At 41.8% G+C, this 24,366-nt stretch overlaps 1 protein-coding gene across 5 annotated transcripts in view; it reads right to left on the reverse strand.

The window, feature by feature from the left end:
- CACNA1B (calcium voltage-gated channel subunit alpha1 B) overlaps positions 1-24,366 on the reverse strand; it is a 378,141-nt gene that overhangs the window by 315,578 nt on the left and 38,197 nt on the right. For all 5 annotated transcript variants that reach the window (XM_089675295.1, XM_089675298.1, XM_089675296.1 and 2 more), the window contains exon 3: positions 11,398-11,537. In XM_089675295.1, the coding sequence (XP_089531421.1) occupies positions 11,398-11,537 (140 nt within the window). The remainder of the gene's footprint in view (positions 1-11,397; positions 11,538-24,366) is intronic.

The raw sequence follows: 24,366 nt of genomic DNA on the forward strand, positions 1-24,366 counted from the left end.
CAATGCTCTCCACTAGCTTTTACTCTTGTGCTGAGCAGCTTCCCTACTCCATTAAAAGCACAGTAGGTTACTCACTCAGCATGGGCGCTATTTAGGGAACAGTTTGCGTCTTTTCAATGAATGCCAGCGTTTTCTGATCTGAGAGGTAGAGAGGTGGGATGTGCCAAGTGAGCAACCTCCTGTGTTCAGTAAGCTGCTCGGCATGGAACACAAGAATGGAGCCTACTACAGTGATTTCCAGCTTCCACGGGGATCCCACAGGTATGGCACATACATACCTACATTACCTAAATTTCATTCCTAAAGTAGTTGTGGAGTTCAATAATCACATACACATTTAAAAAAAAAAAAAATTATATATATATATGGTTACCCGAGGTTAGGTGTGTACAGTACGGGGCATGCATATCATTTGGAGGAGGAGCATCAGCTGCCTGGGGAAGCTGCCATCAATCAAAGGAGGAGGGATGGGCGGTGGAGTGGTTCTACACTGACCATGGAAGTTACAGCCATGCTGTGTGCTTGCACAGCGTGCCTGTATCTATCAGACAAGAGACATAAACTGACCGTGCTGGCATGGATCAACTTCCATGCTTAGTGTGGTCAGTTTACTACTAAGAAGAGGATCAACCAGGTAATACAGAAGCATTGCAAGCACAAATAAAATAGTCATATTAACACGCTTGTAGGAACCCATTATAGAGACAAAAAAAGGTTTTGTTTTTTTGCTATTTCTAAGGTTACAAACACTAATGATTAAAAATCCTCCTGCGCTTCTATGGATAACCCCCCTCCTAATAAATAAGCTGCTGACACTCAAACCAATAACCTAATCAGTGTAAATATTCTAAATGAATTAGTGTAGCGCTTAATTATAAATAAAACAAAACCGTTAATAATAAAATATATAATAATAATAAATGTGACTCGTGCTGTGATCTTCTCAGTGCTCTTATACCACTATTAGCACTTAAAACAAATGAAACAAAAACCCTAAATAGTATAATACTAATAATAATATTTGTGACAAGTGCTGTGATCTTCTCTTATACCACTAAATGACACTCAATTAGAAATGAGATCATCAATCAAAAAATATATTTGGTGATAGTGTCACTTCAAACAATAAATAAATAAATAAATAACGGGTGACGGTGCCACTTCAACTTCATTCAATGTCCAATATTCCTATTGTCATCCATCTATTCAAAGTGTTCTTTATAACCATGCATAGTGTATGTAGATAGTGCCACTCGTGAACCAACACACTTCTATCCACTTCGGCTGCAATGCCTGCTCACCTCCTTCCTGCGACCCCAAGGGGCCCACAAGCCTTTAGGATCACCCTGGATCCTCAAGATTCCTGGTTTTGGCGCCTTCCTGATATTCCTCCTATCAGGCCTCCTCCACTCCTTCACTGCTATGCCTCCCAGGTTCCTCACCAACGGTTGTCTGCACGCTCTCTCTCACAAAGATAGTGAGTGAAAAAACAGATCCTCCATTGTGTAGTATTTCCAATCAGTAGGGTTTATTCATAAGTAGCAACAAAAAGTGACTTACATACGGTTGTTCAGTCTTAGTGCGTCCCTCTCTGGGTAAACTGCAACCTCTGATAGTAACTTCCTGATAACCAGGAAAATGGCGTCCCACACCAGAAGTGCGACACTCCGGATACCGGAAGTAGCGTCTATGTTTTGCCTACGCGTTACGTCACGTACCTCGTGACTTCTTCTGGGCCCAGAAGAAGTCACGAGGTACGTGACGTAACGCGTAGGCAAAACGTAGACGCTACTTCCGGTATCCGGAGTGTCGCACTTCCGGTGTGGGACGCCATTTTCCTGGTTATCAGGAAGTTACTATCAGAGGTTGCAGTTTACCCAGAGAGGGACTCACTAAGACTGAACAACCGTATGTAAGTCACTTTTTGTTGCTACTTATGAATAAACCCTACTGATTGGAAATACTACACAATGGAGGATCTGTTTTTTCACTCACTATCTTTGTGAGAGAGAGCGTGCAGACAACCGTTGGTGAGGAACCTGGGAGGCATAGCAGTGAAGGAGTGGAGGAGGCCTGATAGGAGGAATATCAGGAAGGCGCCAAAACCAGGAATCTTGAGGATCCAGGGTGATCCTAAAGGCTTGTGGGCCCCTTGGGGTCGCAGGAAGGAGGTGAGCAGGCATTGCAGCCGAAGTGGATAGAAGTGTGTTGGTTCACGAGTGGCACTATCTACATACACTATGCATGGTTATAAAGAACACTTTGAATAGATGGATGACAATAGGAATATTGGACATTGAATGAAGTTGAAGTGGCACCGTCACCCGTTATTTATTTATTTATTTATTGTTTGAAGTGACACTATCACCAAATATATTTTTTGATTGATGATCTCATTTCTAATTGAGTGTCATTTAGTGGTATAAGAGAAGATCACAGCACTTGTCACAAATATTATTATTAGTATTATACTATTTAGGGTTTTTGTTTCATTTGTTTTAAGTGCTAATAGTGGTATAAGAGCACTGAGAAGATCACAGCACGAGTCACATTTATTATTATTATATATTTTATTATTAACGGTTTTGTTTTATTTATAATTAAGCGCTACACTAATTCATTTAGAATATTTACAAACACTAATGTTTACACAGGGCTGAAAGCATTCCACACACCCCCTTTTCCCCATGTGCCTGACTGGTCAATCATATGGAAGGAAAGGCAGTGAGTCAGAGGCTTCCCCATACCCGGATGTACCAAGTGTGTCACTTTTACCTCTTTGGGCAACTAGAAGAGCAGAGAAGTAAATGGAAGGCAACTATGAGCAGCTGTTGGGGTCGCCATGCTGCTTTGCTCTGTACTGGCAAATCACAAGTTTTCTTTAAAAATAACAAATGCAATAATTTAAAACATCACACTTAATAAGTGAAAAAGTCCATTTTTATAGTGGTCTATAAGCCAAGTAAAAATAAAAAAAAGGCATCTAAGGGGTAAAGGGGTATTTGCTCCTTAAAGGCACCACCCACCAGAATTCTAATATTACAGCTAGACAAGGCTGTACCCATGCTATGGCCATGATGCTTTGCGGCTTTAGCAATTCAAACTCATCCATTGAGATTAATGGGGCCACACCTTAACAGAGAGAAAAATGCTTGGCTTGCAGTTGCGGAGCAATCCTGCATGGTAAAATTGACATTCAGCAATAGAAAAAAAAAAAAAAAGGCGTCAGAAGACAGCAGTAGCACCCGATGAACTACACAAAAAACAACCGGCCCAAGCTATAACCAGCCTTATCATAAGGTGCACATGGAAGGGCAATGCACATCACAAACAAAGGATTTCCCAGCAATACTTACCAGCCAGCCTGCAAAACAACCAATATGGCCATGTCTAATAGTTTGTGTTAAAAACAGAGGGTTTTGTCTGCACACATTTGCAAATACATGCATAAGCCACAGTCCCGCATCAAGGGTTCTCTGTATACTGTGGACCTAATTAAAATTTCCAAAGCCTCCATAGTAGGAGCACATGTATAAATGGTTAGGTTAAGGGCAGGTGTGCTTGGAGAAGCCCATCCCTTCTTAAAAAAAGGTACACGGGCACGTGATGCCCAGCCAGGGGCGGACTGACCATTTGGAAACTTGGGCACTGACTGAGGGCCCGGGCTCAGTAGGGGGCCCCATGAGATGCCCCTGGTACCTTTTTCATAGGCTTTTTTTGAGTTTGGGCAAGACACAGGGGCCCCATGATCCCCTATTGCCCGGGGGCCCATTGAGTTGTCAGTCCGCCCCTGTGCCCAGCTATAGCAGAGTGACAGCAAAGGCATCCAGTGCGTTCCTGCATCCACACTACAAAAAAATGGCAACCATCCCAACCTATAACTAGCCTTAGCAGTAAGGTGCACATGGAAGGGCAATGCACATCACAAACATTTTGGCCCTAACAGTTTGCGTTTTTAAAGCAAACTGTTAGACAGGGCCAAATTGGTTGTTTTGCAGGCTGGCTGGTAAGTGTTGCTGGGAAATCCTGTGTTTCCAAAGCACCTGATGAATACCTGCCAGCAGCTGTTATACCGCCCTCTGAAAAGCAATCCATTGTGAATCATTTTTTACAGGGTGGTAAGCATTACTGCCTGTCCGAAAGAGCACAAAAGAGGAAGTTTGAGCTGTGACTGTCAATCAATTACCAGTAACTGAAACAATTCTGATCATACAATTGAGAGTAAAAACAACAAAATTAAAGATCTATGAAGATCCGGCATAAAAAGATCTCCACAATACAAGCAGTGTTGGAGTTATTACTGAAACAGATCCCTCACGACATTCCGCTGCCTTGCAGCCCAGCCCAGCAAGTGTTAAGTGAAACCTCACACAGACGGCGGTCCCTTGGTTTCTGTTCTGATTTGCGCTGTACTCTTGTGTTTAACATTTAAAGAGGGTCATGTATAATTAAGTGCATTTTTTTGCTGTTGGCAAAAAAGGGCTGTGGCACGAGCAGGCAGAATTGAAGGATTAGAGGGGATATCTGATTATAAGCGGTAAAGGTCGGCATACAAGCAGCAATGTGGCTCTAGTATTCAATAAACAGTACAATGGACGCCTGGTTGATGTGGACCACAGAGGTCTATTCTTGCCAGATTACCCATTATTGTGTAATAGTTACATTTAAAGCAATATCGGGTACACATTTAGGATCTTAAAGGGAAAATACAGTTTCCTTTAATATATTGATAACATATATAACTGCCAAACCTGCAATTTTGTAATCCATTAATGACATTTCCATTTCAACCAGCAGCCAGCCGATGTTCTATATCTTCCAAAAAAATCTAATTTTCTCTCTTGTAGCCGTGGCAACAGTACCCAGGCTGAAGACATGATTTTCCGGAATCCGCTACAATAATTGGTTAGCTGCCTTTCCCAGAAGACAGTGCACAGGTCAAATCACAGGCAGCCAGTTGCATAGAGTATGGCATTCCTAACGGGGTTTGAAAGTTTCCAGAGAGGAGACTGACTTGGAAAGGGGTTGGTTGGTTGTCATCAGGGTCATACCCATGTATGAAAGGGCCCTGCAGCAAAACTATTAAGGGGCCACCTGCCACCTCATTTATAAAAAAGGTAATTATTCTACTGATATAGAATACAAATTGCTTTTATAACCGCTCTACAGGGGTTCCCAAACTATAAACATTTTAACTGTATCCAGCTGTATTTGCCAAATAGTATTGGTACCTCCATAAAGAACCATATAGCCTGAGAGTGCCAAGTCCCATAGGAGTCACATAGCCTATTACGGCTTCAGTTACAAGGTGCCAGTTCCGGAGCAATCATTCTTATCCTTTCTTCATTACTTGGTGAGTCAGTGACCTACAGCAAGCAATGTGCAAGTGTCCTGACACTAAACTCACTGCATGCGTGTGATGGGTAGGTGACCCACCAAATAATGAAAAAAAGGACATGGGCGACTGATGTCAGCAATGACAGTAGGCAGATTCCATACTAAAAACTAGTACACACAATGAGAATATAGGATGCATGATCGTCCGCATTTTTTTTTGCATGCTAGTCTCATATCAAAAACGAATAGGTTACTAAAGTTGCAAAAAATTCTCCTAAAACAGAATACAACTTCCCACAATGATGTAATGTATTGTAATGTATTCTTTAGTTTCCGAGCATGCGCAGTCTTGGTCGCTCAATTTATTTTGTACAAATACTATACTAATTGCACAAAAATCGTTTGTTCTGTTATCTTAACAGAACATTTTTCATGCTTGTTCCTTCGAATATTCTCGCACAAACTGTTGTGATCAGCTCTTGAAAGCTGTGTACTAATGAATATATTATCAGATGATCGTTCCAAATGTTTTTTGTCCAATTTTCTCATTGTGTGTGCCAGGCATAACGGATTTCTTTTAAAACTAATTCGAAACTTTTTATTTATTCCTGGAAACTTCTTCACAAGCAGGGCGGGCATGTGCAGAGCCACTAGACAAGAAACCCACGTAATTATAAATATGAATATATGAAAATGTGTGTCTTGGCCTAGATAATGAGAGTTTATCGCAGACAAGATGAACCTAAATACAAAAGAATCCATACAGCCATGACACCCAGTGCGGAATTATATGGGCTTCATGCTGTACACATTAAAAAACTCTTTGCACAATATTAATCCCATTACAGACATTATGCATATATTCTGTATAAATCCCACAGATATACAGAAATAAAAGACAAATGGGTGAGGTGCACATGTGCATAGGATCCACCATGGGCTGGGTAGAGTAGATAGGCAGCTCTACCTTGCCGTTATTATTGTCCAAAACATCACTGCACCCCAACAGATTTTTGCTCTTAGTACAAACACAATGGGTTGCAGGAGTGACTGCCTTTGTCAGTAGTTTATGATAATACCAAAACATGGTAATATACACAATATAAAAAGGCACTATGTCATTGTGAACACACATGGACACCAACCTCATAGTAATCCTACTTCATTTATGGCAAGTGACATACCAAAAGATACATTCTAGCAAACCAACTTGCAACACAACATATCACATGTCACAATGCCTCTGTACTTTCAATCCCATTTGTACCTAAATAACTATATAAACAGGCAACTATATACAAAGTCCAATAGATCCAAAAATCTGAAAGTAAACAGTAGGTATTACCTTCAATATTAACATCAATGTAAGTCAAAGCAACTACATAAACAGATAAGGTCTAAATCTATAATTTGTGTGGATGAAAAGGGGCAAACCTGATGATTCTTTTCTCGAGGGAGATAATCCTATCACCTATTCTAGAATTTTTTGGTACATCATCCAAAATTATGAAGCCCAAAACAGTCTCCAAATGCCCTTGGTCAATGAAAGGTTTTGATACAGGCATGGAGACCTGTCTTTTCAATATTGAATGTCTATTCTGTGTCACCCTGTACTTAATATTTTTGGGTTGTTTTCCCTACATACTGTATATCACCTTGTACAGGCACATTAAGACGTAAATGACAAAGGAGACGGACAATTATAGTGTTGTTAAATATGATAATTCACTCATTGTTAGATGCATGAAAGCTGTACCTTTCAAAATTAAGGAACGTAAACTGTACATATCAGACTTGAGAACCCACTCATCTAGTGCCTAAAATGAATGTTTAACATCTAGTTTGAGATTCCGAGTTTATCAACAAGTCCCTCAAGCCATCATTTCTACCAAACGCCTGCAACAGTCCAACTTATATATCCAATAGCTGCTTGAGCCATAATCTACCAGTTTTGTTTTTTAACAGAAAAAAAACTTTTTGCTATGAGAATGATATTGAGATGAAAAGGGAGTTGTACTAGGCTTCACCTTTTGTGTTACTGATAAAATGTCCATCCTAATCTAAATGTGTTCTTTCAGCCTCAACAATCTTTTTAGTGTATCGCCTCTTGAGATCCATACATGATCTCATCCAATTTTCCTTCTAAATGATCTTTATCGATGATGATTTTTTTTAACCCTCAAAAACCGACTCCGTATCACAGATTGGAACACTTAAGGAGAATTTCAAACCTTAAAAGCTGGTTCCTACATTTGGATTTTGTGTGAATATCAGTTCACGTTCATCCTTTGCCAATATATGCCACTCTCATTATGGAAAGGTACTTGTGTCTCATTAACATTGAATTTGATAGAGGTACTTTTGTGACTTCAAAGCGTCATGAAACTTGTGCAGAAATCCAGTTTTGGTCTGCCATAGTGGTAAAATGTCACTAATACAGCACCACCTGGTTAATCACTGTTTCAAAAATCAAAATTTAGGAAAAATGAAAGTGTTTTCAAAATTATCCATGAACACCCCTGCATACAACTGAGCAACATTACAGCATTGTAAAAAAAAACCCAAAAAACTACTGTTTCTGTAATATACATTTAGCACAAGATTTATGAGGATCCTGTGTCACCTCTGGGATGGCCCATAGAATCAGTCAATAATTCTATTTTTGTCTCTAATGCATCTTTCTTAGATAAGACAATGGTTCTGTTGGAATTAAACACCAGAGCTTACATTAGGGACACCAATAATTTCCTAGAATAATTGCAATCTTTCTCAGAGGTGACAATGATATAGTTATGGTAACTTGGGATGTTACAAGTGTCTACACCTCCATTGGTCACCAGGAGGGAGTGGAGTTTAATTTGAAACGGATTACCAGCGTGAAATGCACTGTAGCACAACTGTCTTTGTTTAGAGAATTACTGAATTTGATTCTTGCCAATAACTTTCTTCTATTTTCACTGCCATGGGATCTAATAGTGATCTGTCATTCACAAATCATTTTCAGAACACTTTCACTTTTTCTGATTCTTTATATTTAAAACATTCCCTAGCCTAGTGGTGCTAGATGACATTTTTGTGCTATAATAGGGAGACACTGGATCCTTATATGAGCATCACAGTGTTTTGTATTTACTCAGTACCTCTATCAAATTTAGTATCACTGTGGATGGGACACAGGTACCTTTCCTAGACACACTGGTATATACAAAAGATGAATACACACTGATACTTACATGAAAACCACATACAGGAACAGGCTTTTGCGGCTTTGGTTTTTGGTCTTCCACCTCCTCATATATTCCATTTGATGGTTCGGAGTCAATTTTTGAGTTAAAGTGATTGTCAGCATTAAAGATAATTTCAAGGGTAGCTTGGATGGGAGCATATATAAATTTCAAGATAGGGGATGCCCTAAAGACCTTTTAGAGGTTGAACAAAACCATTTAGATGAGGTTAGACTCAGTAGAATCTCCTTCTCATTTCAATACCCTCCACATAGCAAAACCTTTTTTTCTGTAATTAAGAAACACAGGTAGATTCAGGCTTAAGCCGATACGGGAATTTACCAATTGTACCAATGCAGGCTTTTAGAAGAAATCACAGCTTGATGGATGGATTGGCACACTAAGTTTAAAACTCCAACTTAATGTTACACATTAAATTTTAGGCCATAGACAAGTGGGTCCCTCCCTGTTTTTAACATGTACAGAATGTCCTTTAATGTTGAAAAGTAAAGTTTTTGAGCAATTCATGATGGGAGCGAATCATATTAAACAACGCTATATTTTCCAGTCGTCCTTTCCCATCTGTGCTTTATTATGCCCATGCAAGCTGATATGTTAGGGAAACAATATTGAATTAAAACTCATCAATTACCCACATGAAAAGTCAAACCTTTCACCCTTGAAAGTGCAAAAACCAATAACCTTTTCATAAACCAATACCAAACCTCATATACACAAAATAATGTCCATCTCAAGTCCCATGCAAAAAATAAAAAAATAAAATAAATATAAAATATAAAGTCCCAAAAAAACTTATAAAGTTATAAATTGTGATATTCCTCACTTCTTCAATCTTCCAAAATGTGATAATGTCCAAATCTTCCTTTTAATCCAAACAGTACCCCTTAGACTTTGTGCCACATGTAATTGCCTTCACTGGGGATGTGTCATCCTTAACAGTAGTTGGTAAAACAGCTTCCTCGCACAATGACGGGCATCGAGATCCCCGTTCCTCACAGAATAAATGGGAGCAGACTCAGTGGCGTAATACAAATATTAACAAAATTTATTAGCACAGCTTACATAATAAAAATTGCCGTCCATCCTCGCTGGTCTCCGTGCTCAACTGAGACCTTCTCCAAAATGGCCGCTCTGCACCTTCTGGCCTAGCGTCTGACGTCAGACGCTAGGCCGGAAGGTGCAGAGCGGCCATTTTGGAGAAGGTCTCAGTTGAGCACGGAGACCAGCGAGGATGGACGGCAATTTTTATTATGTAAGCTGTGCTAATAAATTTTGTTAATATTTGTATTATGCCACTGAGTCTGCTCCCATTTATTCTGTGAGGAACGGGGATCTCGATGCCCGTCATTGTGCGAGGAAGCTGTTTTACCAACTACTGTTAAGGATGACACATCCCCAGTGAAGGCAATTACATGTGGCACAAAGTCTAAGGGGTACTGTTTGGATTAAAAGGAAGATTTGGACATTATCACATTTTGGAAGATTGAAGAAGTGAGGAATATCACAATTTATAACTTTATAAGTTTTTTTGGGACTTTATATTTTATATTTATTTTATTTTTTTATTTTTTGCATGGGACTTGAGATGGACATTATTTTGTGTATATGAGTTTTGGTATTGGTTTATGAAAAGGTTATTGATGTTAGGGAAACAACCAAAAGCACCCTTTAAATGTATTCACAATCCTAAGTCACGCCATTCTAAAATGTAAAAAAATGAATTAATAGTTTTATAGAACGCAGCAACATCCACACACATAGGACACCTAACATTAGAGGTGATTTATTTTTTCCAAAGCAAATACACCTTTGCACACTTGTATTGACCAGAATTTCCAAGTTTCTCTTCTCCCTCAGTTTCTCTCTCTCATTCAGCTAATGTGCCCCCAGTGTTGGTGGAGAAGGGCAGGAGTGGGGCAATCAAGGATGCTGTGCGCCCAACATCCTCCGTATCAACCTGTGATGTCATTGGGTTTAGGACACCAGCAGACAGAAGGTAGTAAGGGTGCAAAATGAAAGCTCATGGCTTAGTGTAACTAAAAGGTAGACTTGATCCACCCGCTGGCTTGTATACAATTTTTAGGCATTTTGCCAAGGAACTTCAGGTTGCCTGGACAGCCTGATTGAAAAGAGGCTGGTGTAGACATTGGATACAGAAACAACAGGTCTCCCTGCCTGTATCAAAGCATTTCACTGAGCAAGGGCATTTGAAGACTGATTTTGGTTTCATTGTTTTGGATGATGAACCCAAAGATAGGAGAGAAGGTGAAAGGATTTTTTCCCTCATGAAAAGAGAGGTATGGTGGACCAACACGTTGACCTCTCTTTTACATGGGTTAAACAAAGATTTTGCCCTTTATCTGTTTTTGTGTTTGCCTCTACTTCCATCGATGTTCACATCCTATTTATTTTCAGGTTTTCTGATCTATTAGACTTTGTATATCGTTGCTTGCTTTTACAGTTATTAAGTGGGATGGAAAGCACATTGAAAATTGCAACTTTTGTTGAATTGCAAGTTGGACTGATAAAATGTATTCTTTGTAATGCCACTTATCATAAATGAAGTAGGTTTACTATGGAGGTGTGAATGCAAAAATGTAGTCCCCTTTAATGTATATTTTAAGAGCAAATAATGAGTAAAAAACAAGAATTTTTTTGAGTACAGTGACATTTTTGACAATATATATGTATAATGTGTGTGTGTGCGCATTGTAATGTGTATCAACATGCGTTGGACACCCACCCTCATTGTACTTGTGTTTGGTAAGTCCTTCCAATCAATTAATCTGTAAACAGCATAAGAGTTTTCACCTACCCAGTAAGAACAACCACAAAATCCATGACATTCCACCCGTTCCGTAGGTACGAGCCTTTATGAAACACAAACCCCAGGGCAATGATTTTGATCCCGGCTTCAAAACAGAAGATGCCAATAAAGTAGGGTTCAGTATCATCCTGTAAAATAAACAGACAAGTGTAATTATTAGGTGTGTAACAATACCTATAGTCACCCTTGATAGATGTCTGGGCACACAGCACTCTAAAGGTTAAGGTGGTTCTAAAGTCAAACTGCAAATCTCCCCTCTAACTGTTCCCCATCCTTCATCCCTAAACACTTACCTGCCTCCTCTCTTTATCCAGCACTGTCCTGGCTGCAGCATTGCTCCTCTCACTTCACAGAAGACACTGAAAGCAGTGGAAGCCACAGGCTCCTGATGCTGTCAGAGAAACTACTGTGAGGAGGAAGCAGGGAAGTGGCTTACTAGCACTGTGTGTGTCTTTGGATGCCCCCATAGCGTACGACTTGTTAAGGGGGCACTCTGAGGAAGAAGGAGCAGACAGTGCCAATGGAGGACTTCCAAAATGAAGAGGTAAGGGACCGCTTTGTTCAATACTGTTGCACAGAGAAGGTAAGTGGTGAATACTCCTTTTTATTTCTATATAAAAATGTAGCCTTTAATATCACTTCAAAGAGGGGTGTGAATGCTGTGCATTATGGGATGCTGAGTATATGTGCCAGAGATGAAACTTGAGCACGTGCCATCAGTGTTTCTCTGCTGCGCTATAGTCATGAATTAAACGCAATTACACCGTTTCTTTAAAGGGATATAATAGAGTATTTTCAGGGAGCCCATATTTTAAGTTTTTATTACAGTGTTTAAACTGTGATGTTTTAAGTGAATTTTACATGCTTGCATCAAAACAGAGACTGGAGGGAGACTCTACATATCCTTTTATGTGTTCAATATTAAAATGATGGTACAGCAGTTAGCCAGCGTCACCGATAAAAATTGCTGAGCTAAAACCCCGACTTTGAGATGCGAGACGACCAGTAAACCTCTACTTGGGGTGGATATGCTAAAAGCAAATAGACTATGTACTTTGCAAGTGCAGTTGCTCAAGAGCTAATGCCTAGTACTCGCAATGAGAAAATCAAACGAAAAGTACCACTTTCGGAGTGAATGTCTGATAATTTGATTGTACGTACACAGCTTTTGAAAGCTGATCATGACAGTTCATGTAAAATTATCCGAAGGGACAAACACAAAACGTTTTCTCGTACGATAACAGGTCAAACGATTTTTGTTTATTCAGTACAGTATTCATCTGTAAAAAATTGACCAAGACCACACATGCTCATAAATGAAAGAATACATTACAATACGATACAATACATCATCATGGGAAGTTGCATTCTGTTGTACGAGGATTTTCGTAACTCTAGTTTTCATTTTCGATATGAGACTAGCATGCAAAAACACCGGACGATCATTCGTCCAATATTCTCATCGTGTGTACTAGGCTTAAAGTGATATTAAAGTCCACTTTCCATTCTTCTTTTTAGGGTATGCCATAATGTACTAGTATGCATCGCATATTCGCATATTATGACAGACTTACCTGTCAAACTGAGCCCTCTAGCGCTGAGCTCTGATCGATCCTGGAGCAGGTCCTGGGCGCTTCCATCTTAGCCCCATCTTCCTTCCGGGTTCCATGTCTTCGACTGCTTGAAGGTCCAGGCCGCGATGATGTCACTCACAAGCATTTTCTTGCATGTAATTGGGTATTCTTTTCAAAGTAAAGCTTCGCCTCATATAGTAAGCTCTAGAGAAAATGCGCTTGCAAAGCAAACAGTCTATTTGTCTTTAGTAAATCCATCCAAATGTGTTCCTGTGCCTCAATGCAATCAGTGGTGTATTTATGTTTTGTGCTGCCCTAGGCAACAAAAAAATTGGCACCCCCCACAGAGAGATGCTGACATTAACCAAAAACACCCCTGCCTCCCACCCGAGAGAGCCTTCCACTATCACTGCCCCCCCATACACCAGCCACCATCCCCCATGGGGAGAGAAAGACACTCACCTTAACAGCTCCAGACATCCCCTGGAACAAGAGTTGGGCTGTGAATACACCATCATGAAACCCGCAGCCTCTCTCGGAACACACCAGGTCCCCATGCCGTGTGCATCCCTTCTTCCAAGGGGCAGTGCTGCCCCCCTGAGAACTGCCGCCCTAGACAAATGCCTTGTTTGCCTTGTGGTAAAGACACCCCTGAATGCAATGCACATTTTTTCAGAGCCATTCATTTTAAATGCCATTCCATTGCACCTAGTCAGTGCATTACATGTGTATGATGTGAACTCACTGTGTGTTGTGGTGTGGTGTGAAAAATTGTAGCAGTCCACTGAATCCTGTGTTGCAGTGTGCTAATAAAATAAATGGGCTGCCTTAACACAAAACATGTTAACAAATAAAATTGCGCACCTAGGGAAATGCACTGCAACAGTCTAACTCATGATGTTGTAGAACGTCAATTGTTAGTGTATTTCCACGGTCAGGATACTTCGCTGCTGCATACAACTGGCCATATTGAGTTTGCATTTTCTCCCAGAGCCTGTGTAGGTTTCCTCCGTGTACACCGGTTTCCTCCCACACTCCAAAGACAGGCTGGTAGGTCAATTGGCTCCTGTGTAAAATGGCCCTAGTATGTGTATGTATGAATGTGAGTTAGGGACCTTAGATTACACTTCTTGAGGGTTGTTCTGTTAGTGGATCCTGCTCAGATGCTCACACACTGTAGTTAACAGGAGACATTTTATTAGGTGCTTCTAGCTGCCATTATCCATGTGTCTGCCTTAGAACTACAACCCAAGAGAGGCAATAACACAGTTGTACCAGTATCTAAGTAGTGAGACCCCTAGAGGCCATACACAGCATATAACATATTGCTACATCCTTTCTCTTTTAAATAAAAGAACAATGAAATATAACAAACACAAAATGGTGAAGTAGAACATAGCTATAAATTAGATATAATCCTTGAGGTGAGCCGGCTTTCTGATTGTTCTGCCAGCTCGCGTAACATATGAGGTTTCTTCTGATTCTGGCAGTCTATTTTCTGGGACTGTCTCTCTCTGCCTAGAGACCTCCCTATGCTCCTCAGCAGTTCCTGTTTCTTTGTTGCTGGTATTCATAGTCTCATCGCTTTGAGTGTCCAGATACTGTTCCCAGGGCCCTGTATCATCTCCTTCTTGTGTTTTTCTCAGATGTCTCCGATTTCTCCTCCATCTTCTTCCTTCCTCTGTTATAATTTCATAGGACCGTGGTCCCAATTTCTGTACAACCTTCGCTTTTTTCCAGTGTTTGTCATATTTCCCTATTGGCTGAATCCGTACATTGTCATTGCTCTGGAGAACAGGCAGATCTTTTGCAGATTTATTATAATAGAAAGCTTGCCTATCTTGATTCTTCGTTAGTTTGGCTTTAACATTGCCCACAAGCTTTGGCTTTAGTAGTTGACCTGCAGTTGGTAGGAGAGTCCTTGTACGTCTACTCATAAGCCGCTGTGCTGGACTGGTGTCTAGGCCTTGTGTGGGTGTGTTTCTGTGGTCCAGTATAGACAGGTATATCTCTGTACCTGCCTGTTTTGCCTTTTGCATGAGTCTTTTGGCTGTTTTTACTGCTGACTCGGCTTTACCATTACTCTGCGGATATCCAGGAGATGATGTCTGGTGCTCAAATTCCCACCTCTCCCTGAATTTTTTGAATTCTTCCGATGTAAATTGAGCGGCGTTGTCAGAGAACACAATATCCGGAATGCCATATCTGGCAAAATGGGCCTTGAGTTTTTTTAATTACTGTTTTGGCCCTTGTGTCCTGTAAGTAGTCTATCTCCCAGAAGTTGGAAAAATAGTCCACAGTTACCAGATATTCCTTGTCGTTCCACGTGAACAGATCTGTTCCTACTTTTGACCATGGTCTGTTTGGAATTGTATGTGGTTGCAATGTCTCTTTCGGTTGCTTATCATTGCACGATGCACATATTTCACACTGTGCTATAAAGTTTTTTATGTGGTCATTCATTCCAGGCCAATAAACATATTCTCGTGCACAACGTAGACATCCTTCTACACCTAAGTGAGTCGAGTGCAATCTTTCTATAATGTCTCTTCTAAGTGATTGTGGTATGACAGCTCTTTCTCCTTTAAAGATGATTCCATACTGCACAGAGAGTTCATCTCTTATGTGAAAAAATGGAGAAACCTCCATTGGAGCATACTGCTTGTGTTTTGGCCATCCCTTCAAGATGACAGTCGATAGGATCTGTAGAGTTTTATCTTACGCTGTGCAGGTCTGTATTTGTTTCAGTCTGTCTTTTGAGACAGACAGATATTCACACATATTGATGCTTTCAATGTCTTTTTCTTCTTCATTTGTGATGGGTAAGTAAGCTCTGCTTAGGGCATCTGCAATCAGTAAATCCTTCCCTGGACAGTAACAAATGTTAAAATCATATTTCTGAAGCCTTAACAGCATACGCTGCAGTCTTTTTAGGGCATTCAGTAGTGGCTTCTTTGTAATACTTTCTAAAGGCTTGTGATCTGAATGCACCACCACTTGTCGACCGTAGGTGTACTGGTGAAATTTCTCTAACCCAAATACTACCGCTAGTAGTTCCTTCTCGATTTGAGCATATCCTTGCTCTGTTAGTTAACGCTCTGCTTGCATATGTGATTGGCTGTTTATCCTGCATTAGTGTGGCTCCAAGGCCGGTTTCTGAGGCATCACATTGTACTACCACTGCTTGATCTGGATCAAAATATTTTAGCGTTGCTGCTTCTGCAATAGCATTTTTCACTGACTGAAAAGCAGTTTCACGGCTTTCTGTCCATTCCCAGAGTACGTCTTTGTGAGTTAGCTGTCTCAGTGGCTCACACATGTCTGATAAATGCTTGCAAAATTTGGAAAGATAATTCACCATGCCCAGGAATCGTTGTACTCCACGTATATCTGTAGGTGTCGGCATGTCCTGTATCGCCCTCACCTTCTCTGGATCGACTTTAACACTATTTGAGTTAAGAAGATGTCCAATATATGGTACTTCTGTCATTTTTAGTTTGAATTTTTCCAGGTTCAGTTTGATTTGTTTTTTTCTACATCTGTCTAAGAATTGTATCATCTTTTTATCGTGATCCTTTGTTGCGGATTCTAGATCATCACCTTCCCCCACTATTAGTATATCGTCTGCTATTATTTTTACTCCAGACAGTCCTTCCAAAGCTTGCATCAATTTTTGTTGGAACACTTCTGGAGCTGGGCTTACTCCCGTTGGCATTCTAAGCCACTTATAGCGTCCAAATGGGGAAGAAAATGCTGTTAATAAACTTGATTCTTTATCCAGTTCCACGTGCCAGAACCCATTTTTCACATCACATACCGAAAATATTTTAGCCTTTGATAGATCTGGTAGAATATCTTCTATTGTTGGCATTGGATAGTGATTTCTTTTAAGGGCCTTGTTCAGTGGCTTAGGATCAATGCATATTCTTAACTTGCCTGATGGTTTTTTCACTATCACCAAACTGCTTATCCAGTCTGTGCTTTCCTGTACTGGTGCTATCATACCTCTGCTGTGCAAATCCTGCAGTTCCTCTTTAAGCGGTTGCATTAAGGCTACAGGTACTCTTCTTGTAGGCAGTCTGGTAGGCTGTATTGTGTGATCAATTTCTAGTTTGTATTTACCTTCCAGGCACCCATCACCTTCAAATAAATCAGCATACTCTGTTTTTATGTGGTGAAAATCCAAAATGTATTCTGCCTTTTGTGTAGGAATTTGAGTATTGTCAGAAACTTCCAGAGCCATGATGTTATGGGATTGCACCTTTATTAAGTCCATAGCCTGAACTGCTTTAACTCCCAGCAAAGGAATGTGATCGTCCTCCTGCAACACAGTAAACTCCACTCTGTAGCTCTTTCTGTTACGTGGATTTCTTAATTTTAGCTTGCATGTTCCCATGGGTTTCAGAACACTTTTGTTGTACATGACCAGTACCTTATCAGTGGGCTCAATGGGAACCTGTTTGTTAAGCAGAGTAAATGGAATGACATTGCAACTTGCTCCACAATCCAGCTGAAATCTTATGGGCTGTTCATCCACCATAAATATGGCAAAGAGCTGCTTTGCATCATTGGCTACTGGCTGTTTGACTACATTGACGTTCTCTGTTGCAGACTGCAGCTGCAGCCATGTGATGCCCTCTGTGCTGTCCTCGTCTGTGTCCTGGGTCACTGTGTGGACTTGTCTGTACTGTTTGCTGGTTTTGAATCTGCACACAGCTGAAAAGTGGTTCATCTTGCCACAAGTCCTGCAGGACTCCCCATACGCTGGACATTTCTCTTTGTCTCTTTCATGTCTTTTGCCACAGTATTTACACTGGACTGAGCTCACAGGGAGCCTGGACCTTGCTCTGCCTTTCACAGATACTGCATGTACTGAGGCATCACTGGTGCCCTCCATCATCTTCAGCCTGTCTTTAGTCAGCTCTGCAGCCCTGCAGATTTGTATACATTTCTCCAGCGCCAGCTCTTCCTCCCTCAGTAATCTTTCTCTGAGGTGAGAGTCTCTGATGCCACACACTATCCTGTCTCGGATAAGGGAGTCCCTGATGTCCCCAAATCCACAGGTTGCAGCCAGTCTCCTCAGCTCTGTCACATATCTGTCCACACTGTCCCCAATCTCCTGATTCCTTGAGAAGAACTTGTATCTCTCCACCGTCTCATTCTTTTTGGGGTCACAGTGCTTATCAAATGCTTGCAGTATGTCTGTCAGTGCCATGCTGTCTGTGAGCAGGGTCTCGGCTAGTTCTCTGCCTTTTTCCCCAATCAAGTAATAAAACAGCTTTACTTCCCTCTGCTCATCTCTGGGTGCCACTGTCAGGTCCACATACAGAGTAAACTCTTCCTTCCAGTGTCTCCATGTCTGTGAGAGATTGGAAGACGTGACATCCAGTCTCTGAGGGGGTTTCAGGCCACTCTCCATAGTGCAGTCTGATAGGGACTCTGTACTTACAGTTGCTGATTCTCTGTACAGTTCCAGTGTCACACAATCTGTATTTGTAGACAGAAGACTTGCTATTCAGAGGTTCAGTGCCCAGCTGCCACCATGTTCTGTTAGTGGATCCTGCTCAGATGCTCACACACTGTAGTTAACAGGAGACATTTTATTAGGTGCTTCTAGCTGCCATTATACATGTGTCTGCCCTAGAACTACAACCCAAGAGAGGCAATAACACAGTTGTACCAGTATCTAAGTAGTGAGACCCCTAGAGGCCATACACAGCATATAACATATTGCTACAAGGGTGAGGAGTGATGTGAATGTACAATATACAGAATATGTAAAGCGCTGCGTGAATTATTGGTGCTATAAATAAATAGTAGGCCATACTAGAGCTCTATTTGGCTGTACACTAGTTTACCCCACTAACTGCATAAACCTGCGCATGCGTATGTGTGTACAACTCTGAACACAGTCTGCGTCCAAGGACGTACGGCTTTACAGAAGTGGCAGCTTAAACCTGCCTACAGCTATGTTAGGCCATCATTACTATAGTCGGCTGTATGCATCAGTTGTGTATCCCAATGTACATTACAGCCTCAAACACCCATGTGCATGAGGCCCTGAACTGGCCATACACCATAAAAATTTCAACTAGATCTTGATATTTAATCAGTGGGCGGCCCTGTTGTCACCCTCCTCCCTGATATTTCTCAACTGAAGGAGTTGTGCGGAAAACTGTCAGCCTAACAATGTCAGCTTCCATTCAGATGCAGACACTGTTCGATATAAAACGATAGCTGCAGCAGAAGATTCATCCATCAACACTGTATAGGGTGGTTGGAGGAATCTGTTAGATTGTGTATTGCCAGCTTTGGACATGGTCATTGTATAGCAGTACTAAGCAGGAAGCAGAGCCCGAGCATGTAATGAAGAATATAGCTACTGTCATTTCCATAGATAATGCTTGCTAGACCTTTGACTCACCGATAAGATTATTACATGGAGCTGACCACTTTCTTATGTAAATCCAGACCTGTAGTCGGGCGTAAATCCTGTAAAATAATCATTGTACCTTTTCTTCGTCCTCTAATGTATCAGTGATTCCCTGAACTCTGCGGCCTCCCTTCCTTCCTCTGCCAGGTCATAATGATGGGGTGGGAGATTATGCCCTGCTAATGAATGGATCTGTATCTTGGCCATAGTGATGAGAGCCCTCCTTGAAATTAATGGCACTGATTCACAGGATCTCAGCCGTCTCCTCCCTTCAATTTCTCCAGAGTATTTTTAGAATTCTCTCAAAGAAAAGGGTGCAATGCATAGAGCGGTGGATGAGATTTATACAGACGACCCATGTTTTATAAAATAAACTTCTTCCAGGTGATTGAGATTTACATGTTGCTCTGGAGGGGACGTAAATGAGACATACACCGATCAGCCATAACATTATGACCACTAACAGGTAAAGTGAATGACATTGATTTTCTTGTCACAATAGCATCTGTAAGTGGGTGGGATATACTGTATTATGCAGCAAGTGAACATGTTGTCCCTGAAGTCGATGTGTTCAAAGCAGAAAAAAAAAAATGGACAATGGTAAGGATCTAAGTGACTTTGACAAGGGCAAAATTGTAATGGCTTGATGACTGGGTCAGAGCCAGGGGCGGACTGACAACTCATGGGGCCCCCGGGCAATAGGGGATCATGGGGCCCCTGTGTCCTTGCCCAAACTCAAAAAAGCCTATGAAAAAGGTACCAGGGGCATCTTATGGGGCCCCCTACTGACCCCGGGCCCTCGGTCAGTGCCCGAGTTTCCAAATGGTCAGTCCACCCCTGGTCAGAGCAGCTACAAAACTGCAGGGGATGTCCCCGGTCTGCAGTGGTCAGGACCTACCAAACGAATGTGGTTATTGGAAGGAGAACCAGTGACAGGGTCATGGGTGGCCATGACTCATTGATGTACATGGGGAGGGAAGGCTGGCTGTGTTGTCCAATCCAATAGAAAAGCTACTGTAGCTCAAATTGCTATGAACTGTGTGCTCTGACACCTTTCCATAGGAACCAGCATTAACTTTTTCAGCAGTTTGCTGCTTATGGGGCTGCGTAGTCGCAGACAGGTTAGGGTGTCAATGCTAACCCGTGGACACAGCCAAAAGCACCTACAATGGGCATGTGAGCATCAAAAATGGACCACAGAGCAATTGCCTGGTGTGATGATTTAAACAATGGTTTAAAAACACAAGTTGGAGGTGTTGACTTGGCCTCCAGAGTCTTCAAATCCCAATCCAGTCGAGCATTTGTGGGATGTGCTGAAAAAACAAGTCCGATCCATGGGGGCCCCACCTAGCAACTTACAGGACTTAAAGTACATGTGAACCCTTACCTTGTAGAGCAACCCATTCAGTTTAAAATAGAAATGAAAAGAAAAACATTTGTGTATATATAAAAGAAATATATAAATACCTCTTCTCTCTCTTTTTTTTGTATAAGGCCTAATTCACACTGGGCATAAAAATGAGGCTTATACAGCCTGTATAAGCACCTGGCCTGTAGAAACAACCCTATGTTAGCCTATGTGTCCATGCACATTTACATGCATGATTGAAGAGGAGCATTTACAGGCTGAAAAAAAAAAAGCATCACAAGCACATTTTTGAGAGGAGCTTTTGGGCAGAAAAAAATTGCATGACACACATTAATATGTTTAGGCATGTTCGTCGGTTTCAAGTGTAAATTGATTCTAGTGAAAAATGAGTGGAGGGGAATGTTTTGGAAAAAACGCTTATAAACCCAAATGCACATAGATGTGTGTGCAATACGAGCCATTATGGGCATTTTTTCTGCTGCTTTGTCTGTCAGAAGTTCTGGCATTTTTTCCAGGTGCCTAATGTGCATGGACCCTAAGTGAACGCGCAATCCCTGTTCTCAGCTGCATAAAGGGCTTAGAGAGGTGAGGGGGAAGAAGCAGCAATAAACTGATCTTCCCAGTGAATGGATGTGTGTGTGTGTGGGGGGGGGGTGATGTTGCTAGCACAAATCTTGGAGATTGAAGGGCAGGCAGGCTGTTATCTCAGCACAGCCAGAAAACTGACCACACTAGGATGGATGTGTTCTCATGCATAGTGTGGTCAGTTTTAAATAGGTAAGCAGGGAGACTGGCAGGAGCACCAGGTATTTCATACAAAGGGATACTTTTTAAAGTGGTTGTAAGGACTGAAGGTTTTTAATATTCATGTATTCTATACATGAAGGTAAAAACCTTCTATGTGCAGCTACCCCCTATCCCCCCTATACTTAGGGGAGCCTGATCTGGATCCAGTGATGTGTACAAGAGCAGCAGCTCTCCTGGCTCTCCCCCTCCTCACTGGATCTTGCTGCTGTCAATCACAGCTAGTGTGGAGGGAGCGGGGGTGAGGCTAAGCCCCGCTTTGTGAGTCAATAGAAGCACAGCCAGGGCTCGGGAGAGAGCATGCACCAGTGCCCCCATAGCAAGCAGATATAAGTGCCAGCAGGGGTCCTGAGAAAAGTAGGTTAGGGACTGCTCTGTGCAAAACCATTGCACAGAGCAGGTGAGTATGACATGTTTGTTTATTTAAATCTACCTTTACATGGTACAGCAGGCACATATCAGGATTAAGAAATGTTGGAGTAACATTCTTTAAAGGATCTGCTACTGATGGCTTGGTGCCACATGCTACAGCATACCTTCAGCAGGGGTGTATTTACCACAAGGCAAACAAGGCATTTGGCTAGGGCGGCATTTATAAGGGGTGCAGCACAGTGACCAGGTGAGATCTGAGAGAGGCTGCAGACTGCTTGGTGGTGTATGCAGAGTTCGACTCTTGTTCTCAGGGATGTCCAGAGCTGTAAGTGTCTCTCACTCTCTGGGATGGGGGGGGGGTTGTTGGTCATTGTCAGGCTCTCTCCATGGGGGGGGGGGTGTTGGTCATTGTCAGGCTCTCTCCATGGGGGGGGGGGGGGGGGGGTGTTGGTCATTGTCAGGCTCACTCCATGGGGAGGTGTTGGTCAGTGTCAGGCTCTTGCCCCTGGGGGAGGAGGGGGGCCTCCGATTTTTTTGTTGCCTAGTGACATCCGTGCCTTGACGGGTTGTGCTGAGTGGTCATAATGTTATGGCTGATAGATGTATATGACAATGGAGGGGTGACTGAGACATGATGTATGTGATCTGCATACTTCTTTCAGGTCAGTGACTCAAAGTATTGAAGCCATTGAATCAGCATGACAGGTATAGAAAAATGTCAGCAATGGCCATCCTCCAACTTTCCCATGTCAGGTCTACTTGAACATTGGATGAGTATTTGATGTTTCCCCCCCAGGATTCCAGATAGAAATCCTCCATCAGGAGAACGAAATTGACTCCAGCAACCTGGCAGCCAGAGATTGCTGTCACCCTGAGTATGTAACACGCAGTGTGTGGACCTCATCCATAGGGCGTGTCTGCCAGCACATAGTACAGCACAGAGAGCAACCGACTGAAATATTCCCAGAGCAATTCACTCCGGATAGAAGTCTGGGCGCATTATAGGATCAATAATACCAATTGATTATATTTATATGCTTCTCCACAGAAATTCTCTTTCCGATAAGACAGGAATGAGGCTTCCTGTCCCTCTCCATGGTGGGTATGCTGCTGAATTCACTATGGGGGTTATTTACTAAAACTAGAGAGGGCTAAATCTGGTGCAGCTCTGCATAGAAACCAATCAGCTTCCAGGTTTTATTTTGTCAAAGCTTAGCAAGCAGAACTTAGAAGCTGATTGGCTGCCATGCACAGCTCCACCAGATTTTGCACTCTCCAGTTTGAGTAAATCAAAGCAATTCTATTGTTCGATTTCCATTTATTTGCAGCTCTAAAGCAGACCTCCATACACAAAAAAAAATAAAAAAATCTAGATATATTCAATAGCTACAAATAAATCACATTATAAATCAACTTTGTTTTCACCAAATGTCTTTGTGAACCCAGCTACTATCTTGTAAAATTAAAGGTGACATCATCACTGTGCTCTACATAGCCTGTGCAGAGAGCAGAGCTGTGGGAGGGACCCGGCAGGCTCCACCCACTACAGGCTGCCTGCAAAAACCTACAGGAGGGGGTGGAGACAAGACTAGTCACCCTGCACAAGGAGAGAGAACAGCAGTGACTGGTCTTTATTAGAGGAAGCTCCTGCACAGAGACAAAATTTCAGACTGGATACTGCACCGATCTGGGAAAAAAATACACAAAGCACGCCAAGATTCAGGAATACACATACCTTTCATATTTAGACAATATTTTCTTATCCTGGAGTTCTGTTTTAAAGTCTTACTAAACCCAGGTGGTTGCTGCTTTTTGCAGCGATTGGAGTTTTCCCACGGCCGGTGGTCAGGGTAGGCTCGTGTACATGAAGCCTCATTCTCCCGACTGTCCGATGAGGCTGCATGACCCCTGACCCACTGTCTGGATAGTGCTGATTGGCCCTGTGCTGATCACATGCACCCTCCCAAAAAAATAAAAAGCAATACACACCAGAGCATGTGCAGAGTGCCTCCTAGAGCTCTGTACTATCAGCAGATGGATTGGGGAATGTAGAAGAAGGGGAGGATCAGAGAAGACAGGATCCAACTGCCTTTTTACACAATGCAAAGGATTAACCCCTTAGATTCCACAGTGAGCATAACAAGCATGCTTTACTGCATATACAGATTGATTTATTGTTGTAGTAACACTTTAAAGCCTGGATAACCCCCATGCAGTTTTCAGTGCATTTGGCTTTTTGCAGAAATGCACTACAGTTCATTTAACATGGTTCCCTATGGGACACATTCACATCTGTACATTTTTCAGCTGCTGCGATTTTGGAATGGTGATGGACATTTTTATACGCAACACAATGCATTTGCAGTTTAAACAGAGACTTAAATGGACACACTGCGGAAATGCAT

This window comes from Staurois parvus, unplaced genomic scaffold, assembly GCF_062004578.1.
Source record: "Staurois parvus isolate SC_StPar_1 unplaced genomic scaffold, SC_StPar_1.0 ptg000154l, whole genome shotgun sequence".
Taxonomy (NCBI): Eukaryota; Metazoa; Chordata; class Amphibia; order Anura; family Ranidae; genus Staurois; species Staurois parvus.